Source organism: Poeciliopsis prolifica, unplaced genomic scaffold (genome assembly GCF_027474105.1).
Source record: "Poeciliopsis prolifica strain line A6 unplaced genomic scaffold, Auburn_PproV2 SCAFFOLD001, whole genome shotgun sequence".
NCBI lineage: Eukaryota > Metazoa > Chordata > Actinopteri > Cyprinodontiformes > Poeciliidae > Poeciliopsis > Poeciliopsis prolifica.
Window position 1 is genome coordinate 16,298,761 of NW_026562376.1, and position 15,570 is coordinate 16,314,330.

Below are 15,570 nucleotides of genomic sequence, written 5' to 3' on the forward strand. Positions count from 1 at the left end.
TATTTCAAACCCAGTCACATCCAATTTAGAATAATAGCAACATTTAAAGATGAGTTTAGACGTGGTTTTATGTGACCTAGCCTCACAACATCTCCATGTTTAGCAACTACAACCCCTGGAAAAACAAATGAAATCACTTTTCAATGATGTTCAATCACTTGATTTACTTTGCAGCAAAAAATAGAAAAACACCAATATACAGTTAAAAAGTATTGTCGATGTTATAATTGTTCTGTTTTTCAGTTTAGGTGGAGAGAACATGGAGAGCCATGTAATACTTTACTGCATTTTCTCTGTTTTCTGTTTTCATAGATTTAATTATTTTAGGCACAATCTTTTCAAAAACAATAATCTTCATCAGCCCAAATTCCAGTCAGATAGTGGGTAAAAGGTAAAAGCAGCTAGCAGATAAGCTCCACAGCATGCAAACCTCTTATTAGTCAGTTTCCACAATAGATGTGTAATTTGATTGAAATACAGATTGCTTATCTATCTTTCCTGAAAAAAAAAAAACTTAGACTATAATTGCTTAATAATCAGTCCAGACTCTGGATTAATGGAATGACACAATGCCCAACTCATCATGGAGCCACATATTGTCATTAACTGAGTAAATTTGATTGTTTTCTTCAAACTGTCATCTATTTGTTGAATTAGGATGGAACTATATAAACATTAATGATTGAATGATAATTCCAGGATTTGCAGTATTCAGGGATTATGAGCAATTCCTGTATCTGGGAATTCTCAATAACAAAAAGTTTTAGGATTGAAAATTCAAACTACTACTTCTATGGGAGGAAGGAGTTTGTCCTGCAATTGGTGAGTCACCAGTTGAGCAATACTTAAACCACCTTGCCAGCCGCTGGTGGTTACAAATGTTGATGTTGCAATAAAGCTGCCCCAAGGCAGCTGTAGCTACAATTCAGTAGCCTGCCATCGTCAGCGTACGAACGTGTGTGTGAATGGTAATGACTGATCTTATGTAAAGTGTTTTTGAGTTTCCAGAAAAGCGTTATATAAGTCTGATGTCATTTCATAAGTTATATATTTATTACTAAATAGTAAACCAACTAACAACATCCAATAACAGAAATTCTACATTTGTTGTCATGGGTTTGTATTTCAGTTTTGGCAGAACGATTTTCAGAGACTAATATTTTATGAAAAAATGAAAGCTTTTCCAAAGCGCAATGATAGGTTAAGCACTATACAGCATAAATACAGATAGGCTTTATTGAAGAATCTCACTGAAAAATAAATCAATAAAAGTTTTAAATAATCACTGAATTTTTACTGCACTTGTTACTATGCTGTGACTCTCTTCTGTTGGTTGAACAACAAGAAAGAACAAAAAAGTGATCCTGAAAATGGGATGACTGGCAAAATACTTATTTCTGAACATTTTGTTTTACTCAACAACAAAAACTGACTTTAATTTTTACCTTAAATTTCACTGAACAGCTGCCAGTCTCTTGAGTTTCACTGATAATATGTTTAGGATTTTATAGTTCGTACCTGGTTCAATCTTCAGATCTACATCAAAGGCTTCAGCATGAACTGTTACGTTTTCAGTGTGCAGAATTCCAATAATTTTCTCCACATCATATACCTAAAATAAAATTAATCAAATATGAGCAAATTCACATTTTCGTAATGCACATGAAACTGGAATAAACAATTTCAATAGCTTTTTAAAAACAGGAATTGAATGTGTATGTCTTATTTTATTGTGGATTTTTCAACTATACAAGGAATAAAAAATATAGATGTTTAAATGTATAACAGATGTTATTATAAAATTAATAGAAGTTACATTGTTTGACTGGCCAGACCAGGGTTGGTCACAGTTTTGTGGGTTATGTCTCTTACCTTCTTGGTCATTTTCAGACTCATACAGGTGAAACCAGATATTTACACACACTGAATGAAAAGATGTGTACATGTTTTTTTCTCACTGTCAGAAGTTAAATCAGACCAGACTTGTCCTATTTTAAGTTAGTTAGAATTCTTTTTTTTTTTCAGTCAGATGAAACATCTGTTTGATCTGACTGAAATTCAGAAAGTGAGCAAAAAGGTGTATGTGTATTTTTATTTGATGTATGTAAACTTCTGGTTTCAACTGTACATGAATTCATGTGATTCTACAGGTCTGGCCATGCCAAGCCTCTGTGTGGCTGATGAAAATTAACTAATATGTAAACAATTTGGTAAGTGACAGTGAACTTATTATGTAATAAGGGGAACAGGTTTGTAGGACAGGTTGACGAGGTAGATTCGGTTTCTTGATTACAACAATAACAACACTGATAAAAATCCGTGGTCAATTAAAAGTCAGATTCACTCCAGGAAATTAATTCGTTTCTATGAACTCTACTAACTCTGTCAAGAAAGGTGTTAAAATGTCCAACCAAACTTGTGCCAGAAGCATTTCAAAAGCTCAAAAAACACTGCAGATCAAAGATAGCTGCTAGTGGGCATTTAGCCTAATATTAGTGGTGACATTTGAGTCATTTTTTTATAAATTTTGTCCTATTTCTACTAGAGAAGATAAACTTGTGCACTCAATTTCTTTTTTCAATTTTGTTGTTGATGTATTTTACATAATCATTTGATGTGGTGAAAAAGATTATTTTATAGAAATTATCAAAAGTCCAAACGGGATATTGATATCATGCTCCTGAGTTGTGTATGGAAATTTATGAGCACAGATGGTGCTTAGATTGTGACTATGCAGTACTATAGATCAACATAGTGAGGTACCTCCAGTTGCAATTTCAACTTTACCTCAAGACGCAAGAGTTTCTTAACAAGGACTGGCTTCTTGGCCCTGAATTGCACACAGAGAGGGAAACAGGTGTTTGGCAGGATGACTCCTTGATCTTGTGGCACTATAAACTCGTCACCCAGGGTTTCCACCCCCTGAAGTATCCAGGATAGTGGCAAAACAGTCTTGTTAACCATCATGATGCCACGACTGTCTCTCCTGTGGAAAAAAGAGGAAAAAAACACAATGTTTAGAGTTTGTGACTTCATCACAGTGACGATTTGTTTTCAAATGATCAAACTACAGTTAATTTGGATAGTTAATTTAAAATTGCTGACCCACAACAGAAAAAAAATGTCTTTATAGATCAGATTTAAAATTATTGGGAGATGTTTTTTGTATCATACTCTTACACTTCTTTTTAAAACGAAGTAGCTGACACTGTTGAGTTGGGTTAGTCACTTTGAAAAGCAAATTTATGTACCTACTTATTTTACATTAAATGCTTTTATGCAATTGTCAAAATCTCGAATAAATCTGTTTTTCACTTTCAGAAGGTTTTTCTGTATATTTTCTTTTGTCAAAAGCAAAAACTTTGGTGATCATGATTGATTTGTAAAATCTGATAAAAGATAAAATATCCAAGCAGGGGAATACTTATCATAGGTGCTGTAGTTTCTCATGGAAACAAGAAAGACATAAATCACATAGGGGACACTAGCAAGATTTAATTAGATCAAAGCAGAAACTCCAATCTATTTGCAAAATGCAGCAGAAAGCATTAATGAGTTACATCATTCCCACAGTGTAACTGATGGTATTATGTTGTTGGGATGTCATTTTTCAGAGGAAACATGACTGGCAGCATACATTTTGTCAAAGTTTCATCTAAAATCTGTTAACAAACGATGGCTGGATACAAATTCTCACCAGACTTATTGACTTATATTGATTATTTTTTTAATAACGAATATATTGCAATTATGCACAGCTTGATGTTGGTTGCATACTTTTGCGAGGCAATCTATGTGTTCAAACATCAAAAGTTTTGAATAAAAGGGTGTAGTACAAGGTTGTAGAGAAAGGGGGTAATATAAACCAACTAACTGTGTTCATGTGTGTTACGAATTTATTTTTAATATATATTTTTGTGTTAAGAACTGCAGCTAGACCACAGGTAAAATCTGCTGTATTGTACCTTTTTTCAACACATTTCAAACAAATGAAAACGTAGGTCAATGTAAAAAAGATAATTCTCAAGACCTCTTTAAAATACATCCGAATAATATTGTTTTTGGAAGAAAAAGCATAAAGAGGCAGGCAGAGGTTTGTGTTTCTTTACGTACTTGTGCAGCAGCACCTTGCCGAAGTTTAAATGGGTGCAATCCAGCTCGAGTTCCGGTCGGATGCCCCAGCAAGAGATTTGAAAGATCACAGGCTCAGGATTGCCCTTGATACTACAAATTATGCTGTCTTTTATCTGTCCCTGTTTTGTTGGATATGCATAGACTGTCAGCACCTGATGAAGAGAAAGAATATTTTCATATGCATGTGTTTTTATTGCATCATCTAATGTAGTCAACTAATATAATTTTCATTGAGTAATACTTCTTTCTGTCCTGGTGAGACAGTCATTGTAGGGGGATCTAGCAGATATGTTGCGCCCTGAGTGTCTTGTTGGAAACTGAACGTGACCTCAGCCTCCGTACCAGAGTCGTTATAAATTTCTAGCCTCTCAGAGTTTTCTGGATACGTGCTTTTCTTATACCTGAAGACAAACATGAAAACCTGACATTAAAAATACACCAGCTGAAACAACCATATTTAAAACTTTTCAGTCTCTCACCTGTCTCTAGTTTTGCTGCAAAGTAAAGGCCCAAACTCAAAGTAACCAGGCTTGATTACATAGGTCTTCTGAAGGCCTTCTTTCTCTTGCGGTACCTTCTTACATTGAGCAAAAACAATCCTGTGGAAAGATTAATTATGTACCATTCAAACTGATTGATTGATTGGTTGACTGAAACATTAAAAAGGTTTACAATTAGTTAATCAACAACAGCTGGAGCAGAGTACAGAGAAGTGAAATTAAATCACTGCATTATTAAGATTGTAAAACCTCAATTTCCCATACAACTTGATTGAATAATGCCTACTGACTTGTAGTCTGTGGAGATGGAGGGAAAGGTGCAAATTCCCCTGCACGTAAGTTCGTAGTGTTTGTTGCTTCCCACTGACTCAAAATTGAAGACCTGTTCAAAAACTCCTAGTGATTCAGAGTAGAACCAGATCTTCAGAAGCACCTCACCGCCAGCAGGCACAACCCAGCGATATGTGGTCAAACTACACAAAAACACAAGCATAATTAGACAGCTGAACAACTACTGCTCTGAAATACTTGTGAAGTGTCTGGATAGAAAAAGAGGAACTGCATAAAAGTGTGTTGGACCTCTCTGAACTTTTCAATTTTGTCGTCTTGACACCTGTGACAAAATTGTGTTTTCTCACGGGTGTCTGAGTGTCTCTCCCCTTTCTCTCTTTGGTCTTGAAATCCTTGTGACGTTTAGCTGCCCTTTCCTAAGCACACAAAATGTACAAAGTCAAATGTCATAACAAACTATAATGATCAAAATTTAGATGACTGATAACATAAATGTTCCTTCAGTTGGATCTTTATCTTTACTTTTTTCTTGAATAGGTTTTGGATACTGATGAAAAATAAATGACCTGTTGAGCTTTTTTAATTGAGGATTCCTCTAGATCTTTCTTCTCATCATCCTCATCCTGGTCAGAGGGATTCAGGAAGGTGAAACATGTCTGATTAACTTTAAGTTGTTCCCTGTATTTAGGAAAAGTGACAACAGAGAGAGTAGTTGGGGGAGCAGCCAGGGGGCCATTTGGTCCTAAACCCAAGTCGTCCTCTATCTGTGTTGGGTGAATGAAAGAAACCATTTAGAATGTGAAATCAGCCTAATTATTGAAAAATATGAAAAATAATTACCTCTTCAAGCGAAGGAAGTACACTGTTTTGAAGCAGTTCAGTGGAACTGCAACTCCCATCTTCTGCCACATGTGTCACAATGTGAGGGATGATGTCTGGTGCTCTCTGGACAGCCTTAATGGGGCCTTTCTTTGTTCTCTTACCCATGTGTGAAAACTGGGTGAAGATAAATGTGAAAGTTGGCTTTAGTTTGTTGTAATCTCCACATTTTTATTTTTCAAAATTTCAGACAATTTAAGATTTAGCTTTTGAAGAGTTCCTGTACTTTTATTGGAACAAATATAATACTAAGGTTAACTCTGAATTTCTTCCGAATACTTTTACAGTGGGGGAGAAAACAAAACTCAAAGAATAAAATTAGAATATGAGAAAAGAATAAAGTAAAGTGGGACACAAAGGAGAAAGAAAGAGGATTAAAGAGGTGGAGGTACGAAGAAAATGAGGGAAATAAGTTTTTGAGAAAGCTGAAAAGGACAAAAGGAAGGAAATAAGAATCCTTTCAAGGGAGGGAAAAACAGACAAGAAAGGAAGGGATGTGCTGGATGGCACTGGGTAGTAAAGAGGCGAAAGGAGGAACGGGCACAAGGAAGGAAAGTAAAAAATAAAGAAGCTAAGGAAGTACAGAGGCAAGAAAGGAAACAAAAGAAATTAACAACAAAGAAAGTAAGGATAGACACATAGAAAAACAGAATACTTGGAAGGGAAAAGAAATGAGAATTACAAGTACTTTGTTAAACCTATATAGACGTAATAAATAAAGAAATCAAATTACATACGTTTCCAGAAACTGTTATACCGTTTGTTCAATTTCAAAGTTGTGTCATTTTGAAAGAGTTGAGAACGTTTGAACTATTCCAATATAATAACAGTCTGATCAAATCTAAGGATAACAAACAGAAATAGCTTAATTGTATGAAAAAAATGTCATATTTACTCTTTTCTCTGTTATGTTTTCATCTGAACCTGGAAGATTATCCTCAGCATAACGAGGATCCAGGAGCATGCCCTGAGCCCGGTCCCACTGTAGCAGGATCTGCTCCACCATTGTCTGGATCTGATCAAATTTGTCAAACTCACACTGTCGTTCATCCAAAGGACACTGAAAGTGGGAACATGGAAAAAATATTCATCAAGAACACAACAAAAAACTCCAGTCCTCAAGGGCCGGTACAGAACACACATTTTTGGTATGTTTCTGGTCAAACACAACTAAATCTACTGCCTGGGTCCTGATAATAGTTTACCCAATATACAATTTGTAGGATACCAGCCATTAGAACATCTTTTGCACATTGTTTATGCTTATAGGAATTCATATAAATGTTAATTAGAACAAATCAGTGAAAATATTAATACACAGACCACCTTTACTTCTATTGAGTTTCTCCTCTTTGGAGCTTCTGGCAATTCTGACTTTTCATCCTTTTTCTTCTTTTTCTTTTCCTTTTCTTTTGCTTTGAGAAACTCCTCTTGCAGCCTCCTTTCTTCCTCCTCCTTTGCCTTCTGCTCAAGGTCTCTTTTACAATAAAGGAACCAAGAAAGCACCTTATTTTTACACAGTTGAGGACTATGTTCAAGTCATTGTTAAATTTAAGCTCTCAATTTTTGATTTCAAGAGCAAAAATAAGCAATATATGAAAAACCTGAACCTAAACGGTGCACAATTACAATGCAAGCTGTAGTTTTGGCAAGTTTTGACCTTTTTCTTACTGTTACAATGATCTTTTTTTTTTGGTCAATCTACAACATTTAAATGAAAGTGAGATTTTGTCTATCTTTAGGAAAATAAAAAAACTGTGGGTTCATCAACAGTCACTTCCATCTTTCGACAGAAAATCTTATTTTTTGCAGTTTGTTTGATTGACACCAAAAACTTTTGTAGATAATGTTTCAACAAGTTAGAACCACTTGTTTCTTTGGCTAGAGGAAAAATTTCTTATACATGTGCATCCTACATTTATTCAAAAGACAAAATACACAGAATCTAATAAGTGAAGAAAGTAGAGCTCAAAAAGAAAAATATTTTATACATGTGTCAAATCATTACCTCTGCTTTTTCTGTCGAAGTGTCTGCAAGTGTCGCTGGGTAATAGCCGCCTTTTGTTCTTCAGACAACGCATCAAACATTTCCTGATCCAACTCCCAGAACCACCTCTCCTCTTTCTCAGCCATCTCTTTCTGCAAGGCTTCTGCAGGAGAAGGAAAAAAGAAACATGTTCCAACCTTATAATACAACTTTGGCATACAAATATACATATCATATGAGGAATCTGGCAAACAATTTACCCTCTGCTTGTCTTTGTAGTCCTTCACGTTTTGTCAGGCTCTCGTAGGTGTCATACAAGTTGACCACATAGATGTGCTTCCGGTTACAGAATGCCTTAAGCACAGCTTGAAGTGAGCTTTGTTGAGAATGAGTGTAAATAGATTCCAGGCCACTGATGACTATTCCACGTTGACAATCATTTGACTGTTAATAAAGAATAATAGGGACATCAGGATTTACTACCTTTTCTCAATGATACGCAAATCCAGTCCAGGTAAAAGATAAATTGTAATATTTTAGCTATAAGATTTGGGGTAGACCAAATATCAGGTTGGCATTCTTATTGTACGGTGAATATTGCCTTTGATAGCGACCACCTTGAGAGATTCAATGGTGAAATTTCAATGCACTTAATTACCAAAAACAGAACATCCAGAAGCACTGTGTGAAAAACAAAGTCCATCCATTCTGTTTGCACAGAAACTTTGTGGTGAAGAAGCACCCAGGCGTTTCTCATAGTTGATTGCTATTGATTAATTGAACATCATAAATGTGAAATCTATAAAAGCAAGATTTATTTCTAAACTAAAAAAAAAGTCCATGTCCTTCAAGCAAATATGAGCAAAGCTGAGATTGATTAAATTTGAGGGCATCAGTCTGAAAGTTCAAGACTGGCCTACACCAAGTCAGCAACTTGACAGTGGTTCCAAACATAAACAAATTAAGGGGTTGAAATAGAAATGCTGCTGTGGAACCCTAAAAGAGCAGTGCAGGAATGTGTCTGCAAATCTCAAAGAACACAAATAATGTTGCAAAGTATTGGCTAAAAATCCTCCACAACAGTACAAGACTGACCAAACAGAAAACCACTGATAATTATTGTCTATAATGGACTTTTTTGTAGACAAAACCTGACTGAAAATGAAGTCAGGTAGACTTCATTTTTAGTCAATGTCCCAGCATGCTGTAACCAGCAACTATCTTTTTGATTGTGCAACTTCAGTTATGTTTTAATTTAAAGTTTGTGTTATCTTAAATATTTAGTGTCGTATTAATACAATTCTTGGGCATGTTGCTAAATTTTACTGCACCTGAAAACGTTCCATAAGGATTTCAGCAATCTGGTTTTCAGCTGGGAAAAAACGGAATGGCTGCAAAGCTCCTTTCTGCAACAACAAATATATGTCAGCAGATAGACTGTGTATGATTTAATATGTGTATTAAAGATTCTACATCATGATGAATAAGGGCTACACAGAGGATTTGAGTAGAAAAACATCACTACATGTCTCACACTGGATTCTTTTCCTGAGCTGTCTGACTTGTGGTGAGAAATACTAAGAGCTCTAGGGTGGTGCTTTTCTGAAGAGTCTGAGGAAGCTTCCGCAGTACCAGCGGGTAGAGGATGAGCGGTGTTTTCAGGATGTGCGGCGTGTTTTGTTTGACTCTTTTCTTCAGTGAACTTGGCTAGAAAAAAATGTGGAAGGTTTTCTTGTTTTTTGTTGATGAGTTGAATTAAGTCTTATTTTTAAACAGCTCAATCGGTGAATTTTTAGGCTTACCAGCTTCTGCAGCCCTTTTTTGTTCATATTCAGCAAATTGAGAATCATAAAGCTGTTTTACTGCTAGGCTTACAGGAGATGTGCCATTTTGAATTGCATCTGTGACCACACCATCAATGCTCAAGCATGCTGTTCCATAGTGATTCGCCAGAGCCACTGCTAATTTCTTTTTATCTGGAAAAAAAAAGAAAAAAAAGCTAGCATTAAATCAATTTTACTTTGAGAGAGCACACATAGATGCACATTTGCACCTGTCAAAGGGGATCCATATACAATGATGGCAATTCCTCTGTGTTGTACTGTTTGTCCCTCCAGGGAAAGGTCCAGATCCATATAGCGGGCAATCGCTTTGACCACAGGGGTTATCTCTAACTTTCCCAGACTGATTCCCTCTTTGGTCAATTTTGAAAAAACTAAATGCAGACAAAACAATATATTAATAGTGAATAAAACATCCTTTTTTGGTGCGCTCTTTTGTATAGCCTTTCTGCTGCTTACAAAAGTCATCTGATTTCACACTATCGGGGTCCATTTTAGCTGGACCATCACTTGGTTTTGATTTCTCCTCATTCTTTAAAGTGCCACTTTTCTTTGGTACAGCTTCCTCCATGCCTTCATTCAGCTCTGTAGATAAGCAAAAATAGCTATTTTGCTAGCATTAAAACAAAGTCTGGAATCTGCTTAAAATTAGTGTTTTAGTAAAGTTACCATAATCTTTTAGCCGAGAAGAATATTCATTCAGCTCCACAGGAAGGCCCTCTCCAGGTGCTCTTGGGGGAAGCAGAAGCATGTTGTTCTCATCATATTCCGGTATAGTCCGCAGAAGCTTACAGGAAATAAACAGAAAAAACTCTATATAAATAATAATTAAAAAAGAAACTTTGCTTCTGGTTCTAAGTTTTAGTTTGGATCCCTGGCAGATTAAGATATAAAATTACTTTATTCAACCACAAACTTTGTTTTTGACAGAAAATGAGACAAATAAATTCTGAAAAGTGATTGGCCTAAATCTAATTCACTCCAGGAAGTAGACCTTACTGTTTGAAGTCATGCAGTATGATCTGATGAAACTAGAATAGCCTCATTGACAACTGGAGGAAAAGGGGGAAGCTTTTAATTATGTGCCGAGTCTACTGACCATCAATTGTGACCTAGTGCAATGGTGGCCTGTTTTGTGGTTGTTTTTTTACTGGAGGGAGTAGAAGACATTTTTGAAAGAAGAACCTCAGCAAAGCTGAAAGACCAATCAAGCTTTAGCTAGTTTAACTTTAGAAAGTAAAAACCTTTAGCATCAAATTCTGGTTACATTAGGTGGATATAGAGTACTAGAAGCCATAAAATTACTTTTCAATCGATACATCAGGCATATTGTTTCTAAATCTTTAAACAAAGCTACCTCTTCTTCCTTGATGTACTGTGTGTCAAACTCAAGGCAGTAAAACTCGATGGGAAAGGACGAGAGGTTTTTCACTATGACTTCAGATTTAGATTCCATGCTAAAAGGAAGACAGGGTCCGAGCTCCAGTTTAGATGGGCAGAACTTGAGGAGTGCTTCTTCAGCCTGACCCTTAACCTTAATGAAGAGCTGCTCAGTGCTGTCTGTGACATGGACCACCAACCGTCTGTTGTATGAACCCTGGAAAACAAAAACAGTTTTCAAACATTCCTATAATAGTCTTGTTACAATTGTTGTTGCTTAAACAAGAGTGTTAGTTTCATTTGAAAAAGAAGATTCTAAAATTAATATAATCTCTACCCCATGGATAGGGTGGAACTTGACGTGGATGGTCTCACATTGGTCAGGGTCCAGCACACCACAGGAGGGAAACACCTGGAATACCTTTGGAGGCGGCTGTTGATGCTGCAAGAACATTTACATTTATAAAGAGCTTATCAATGAGAAAAAATATCATGTGACATTTCAAACACTAACCAAACATTTTCGAAAACAACTTTAATATCAAGTCAAAGAGAATTGTCATGGCTGGTTATTATTAAACAACATTAGTGGAGAAATAATAGTAAAAATTAAAAATTATAACATCACACCTTTTTGAGAGGTTTCATCTCTTCAGTTATCCTCCAAATACATTGTACACCCTCACAGTTTTTCAGCTGCATCCTTTGAATCTGAAAAAAGACATTTTCAAATATAATTAGTTTTGCAAAAAAGTAAAAGTTAAAAATTGAGTACATGAGGACTACCTAAAACAATTAATCATCAGTGTTTGACATAAAGGAGAGCACTTATGCTCCATCATCAGAGGATTATCATCAATTGAACAGATTGTCATCCAAGGTTCATTATAAGATGGCACAATAGTGAGGAAACATGTAGTTACCTTGTTAGTGCTACTCATTCATATGCAACACCAACAAATTTAAGTGTATTTATTTTGATTTTATATGATGGATTTACACATAATGTTTCAATTACATTAGTTGTGAAAGGGGAGGTCAATAATGCATATCTGTGGAAGAATGAATGTTCTTTTACCTGGCACATGCCACACTGCACTTTGTCAAAAAGCAGCAGGTTCTTTGAGGACGTGATTGCTGGAATAGTAATGTTTGCACACAATTCCACCTGCACCACTGGACCATCTGTGAGCTTTAAAACCAACCAAAAACATCAGAAGTTAGCAATCCTTTTATAATTCGCAGAATCAGCAGAAAAATAATAGAATAACGTGAAATTTAATCATAATTATTGGGATTTCTTGAGGACACTTGTGATCACCTGTATTGGCAGAATGACACTTGTCTTCCCCATATTTCCTTTGGCAGCGAGATAATCAAACGTAATTGTGAAACTATGGCTTTCACTCCTGGGAAGATTCTTTACGTTCTGAAATTCTGCTGTGAAGCCTGTGAAGGACAATATTAAATCTCACTTGCACTATTATTGATTTTACAATCCTTTCCAAGTTAAAATACTGTTTTGTTAAAAGGAATATTTTTCATATGTTTATATGATCCAAAATTAGCCCTACATACTTCCCTCACACGACTCCATAATTAAAAATATACTCATCATAACAGCAAAAAGATAATAATAATAATAAAAAAAACACAAAAATTAATATAAATATAAATAAAAGAAGGCAGAGATTACAACTATGCTTGTGTCACCTGTGCCTGTTAGATGTTTGCAGCAGGCACGGAGGGTCACTGGTACTGGCCCATTGTTTAAGATGTTCGCTGTCTGACTGAAGATTTTGCCTGGAAACACCAAGCCAAAATCCAGCACATATGGTGGAAGCTTAAACCTGGCAAAAGAAAAAAAAAAAAGAAACTTACTAAACTTTTACTGACTAATGATTAGGATTTGTTTTATATAATAGATTACAAAAAAAATTATTCACATAAAAATCTAATTCAACTTTAGTCAAGACCATCTTTAAAACTAGAGTTTTGTTTCAACTTACTCATGTAAATCCTGCCACTGTGAAATAGAACTTTGTGAGTCACTGAGCTCCCACAGCCTGTTGGGCACATGGGCATTATCTTTCACTAGAAGTCTCTCAACCTCAATTTGAATCAACTCTTCAGTCTACAGAAAGCAGGTGGAAAAGAAAGAAGAAAACAGCAGAGCAAGACAAAATGGGGAAAAAAAACATCAAATTACAATTTTGCTGTTGTCCTTTCTTCTCTTTATCATTACAAATTTGTTAAAGCATATAAAAGAATGAAAGGGGGAAGTGGCAATGGTTTTTCATTGAGAAACTGAAAATATAGTAGTTATTCTTCCAATAACTTCTTCTGATATCTAAAACCTGAGATCTTTAGTGTTTCCAGCTTGCACAAATTTTGTATTGTCTGTTACATCTTCTTGCATGTTTTTCTTCTATTTTTACTTTTATTTGCTCGTTTGCTTTTTTCTGTTTTACATATTTAATTGACAAATGTTTGTCAATGAACTGCATTTAAATGTGGTTTATAAATGTAACATTCCCTCTTATGTGCTTGAGGTTAGATTGATCAAACAAGGAATATTTTTTGGATACATTTCCTGAATTTCACTTTGTCCTCTTGTTTTACTATCCATTTAATTGCTTTCATCATTCTTAATTTCTAAATTGAAACTACCAATTTTTTTCTTTATTTTAAAACTCAATAAATTTTGATAAATTGTTTGTTTAAAACCTCCTTCAGAAAAGGCAAATGTGCTTCTGATAAAAGGCCATAACATGTTTCTTAGTAGAAAATAATTTTTTGTATAGGACGAACTATAGGAAGCAAATTCTGAAGTCCTTAAGGTCTTTATTATCATAAAATAAACAATTTCACTTTATGATAATAAAGTAAGATTGTGATTATGATTTATGACAATAAAGTAAGATTGTTTTAAGACAATACATTTAAACTTTTGAGAAACTGTTTGCATAAAACTACATAAATTATATAAAGTTTCCTAAATAAGTAAGCAAAAATTTTATATCCATTTTACTGACCATCTGTTGTTCAGATCCTTCGTGAAGTATAAGTTCCTTACTGACATTCTGTTCTTTCACAGCTTCTCTGGCCTGCTGCACCACATCTCTGTAGCACTGCTCTGCTGCAAAAGAACCACAAAATCACTCCAAGTCATGATTTCGGATAAGATTATCCCAAATACAGTCAACTGGAAGATTTCAGAACATTTAGATGCTGTGTGAGTGTGTGTGGGAGGGAAGTGATAATTAACTACTGTCATAATGGGTAATATAAAGTATTTCTTTAGGCAGAATCTGTGACCATCTGACTGAACATACACAGGTTTCGTGGCAAATTCAGTCGGATTCTTGGGAACACGCCCACCCCGGTTAGCGTGATGACCTGCGGAGGTAAGAAAGCCACCTGAAGCTGAAACTGCTTCTGAAACACTTCAGGGATGCCAGGCAGGTAAAGTACACGCAGGTGCTTCTCTGAACCAGCACGAATGTAGCCCTAGCAACACAAACAGAATGTTAAATGATAAACTGAAATCACACCATGAAAAATTCACACAGGAGCTTCAATTATGATTGACTCACCTCAGATGGAATAACTACGGGCGACCCAGGTCTGATCTTCAGTCTTTCGTGATGCTCATCACTTCCTTTTAATTGGTGTGCATCTCTGTCGTCAGCATCTGCTTTAGTCAGTGCTCCATCTCTTTTATCAACACCTTCGTTCTCCTTTGGATAGTATATGACGCTGAAGTCAAAGTCCACTTTGCCGGTATTCCTAACACACATTTCAACTTCACAGACACAATGAAAGAGCTGGAAGAAGGAGAAAAGAAATTAAGATATTATAGTTTGAAGATCTCATGAATAGAGCCTTGTGACAATGAACACAGACTATTCTATCTACTTTTGTGTAGTCAACTACAAAAACACAAAATAAATAAGTTGCAACTTGGAAAGAGTTGCCAAGATGGGTTTTTTGTGCTTGAGGGTCATAAAAATTCCTCAAGAACAGGGATTTTTATTTGTAGTTTAATAAAAATTACAAATACTTCAATATGAATGAACTGGCCTGTTTCAAGTGAAGTTGATCAAATAATTAAAATTGCTGATAATAAAATAACATTTAGAGTGAAAAAGAGGAAGAGAATGAAGAATGCTGAACAGACAGGAGGGTTGGATAAATGTTCTGCTGAATCGCTTTTTCACCTAAATAAAAAAATCAATGTGTCCTTGTTTTGAATATCAATGATAAGTCCCAGTGGCTTGCATGCGTAAATAGAAGGTGCAAATGAAGAAGACAAAAGTGCTGAAAACTGACTGTGGCATTTAAAGTTAGAAACTCATCTTGGTTCCACTGTAGAAAATGTATATAAAAATATTAATTGAATTGACGAATATTAATTTGTCTTTTATATCAGCAGTTGTTTAGTTTGTAATCCAAACATTCTTCTGCCATTAAAAGAATATGGTGAAATAATGCAAAAAGTGAAAGAAAAACTATGCCAATTCATCACAGAGTACTCAAACCTCTCAGGCCTTCACAC

The 15,570-nt window shown here is 35.4% G+C and overlaps 1 protein-coding gene across 1 annotated transcript in view; it reads right to left on the bottom strand.

The window, feature by feature from the left end:
- Positions 1–15,570, bottom strand: part of hydin (HYDIN axonemal central pair apparatus protein) — a 68,782-nt gene that overhangs the window by 22,005 nt on the left and 31,207 nt on the right. Inside the window, exons 27-55 of the mRNA XM_055032106.1 lie at positions 14,609–14,839; positions 14,348–14,522; positions 14,048–14,151; positions 13,022–13,146; positions 12,726–12,862; positions 12,334–12,461; positions 12,091–12,204; positions 11,643–11,723; positions 11,350–11,454; positions 10,990–11,229; positions 10,302–10,419; positions 10,092–10,217; positions 9,845–10,006; positions 9,594–9,767; positions 9,326–9,498; positions 9,123–9,197; positions 8,052–8,235; positions 7,813–7,954; positions 7,131–7,281; positions 6,700–6,864; positions 5,766–5,921; positions 5,492–5,689; positions 5,214–5,341; positions 4,925–5,107; positions 4,614–4,733; positions 4,376–4,535; positions 4,114–4,286; positions 2,788–2,986; positions 1,519–1,612 (exon numbers count right to left, since the gene is read on the bottom strand). Of these exons, the coding sequence (XP_054888081.1) occupies positions 1,519–1,612; positions 2,788–2,986; positions 4,114–4,286; positions 4,376–4,535; positions 4,614–4,733; positions 4,925–5,107; positions 5,214–5,341; positions 5,492–5,689; positions 5,766–5,921; positions 6,700–6,864; positions 7,131–7,281; positions 7,813–7,954; positions 8,052–8,235; positions 9,123–9,197; positions 9,326–9,498; positions 9,594–9,767; positions 9,845–10,006; positions 10,092–10,217; positions 10,302–10,419; positions 10,990–11,229; positions 11,350–11,454; positions 11,643–11,723; positions 12,091–12,204; positions 12,334–12,461; positions 12,726–12,862; positions 13,022–13,146; positions 14,048–14,151; positions 14,348–14,522; positions 14,609–14,839 (4,321 nt within the window). The remainder of the gene's footprint in view (positions 1–1,518; positions 1,613–2,787; positions 2,987–4,113; positions 4,287–4,375; positions 4,536–4,613; positions 4,734–4,924; positions 5,108–5,213; positions 5,342–5,491; positions 5,690–5,765; positions 5,922–6,699; positions 6,865–7,130; positions 7,282–7,812; positions 7,955–8,051; positions 8,236–9,122; positions 9,198–9,325; positions 9,499–9,593; positions 9,768–9,844; positions 10,007–10,091; positions 10,218–10,301; positions 10,420–10,989; positions 11,230–11,349; positions 11,455–11,642; positions 11,724–12,090; positions 12,205–12,333; positions 12,462–12,725; positions 12,863–13,021; positions 13,147–14,047; positions 14,152–14,347; positions 14,523–14,608; positions 14,840–15,570) is intronic.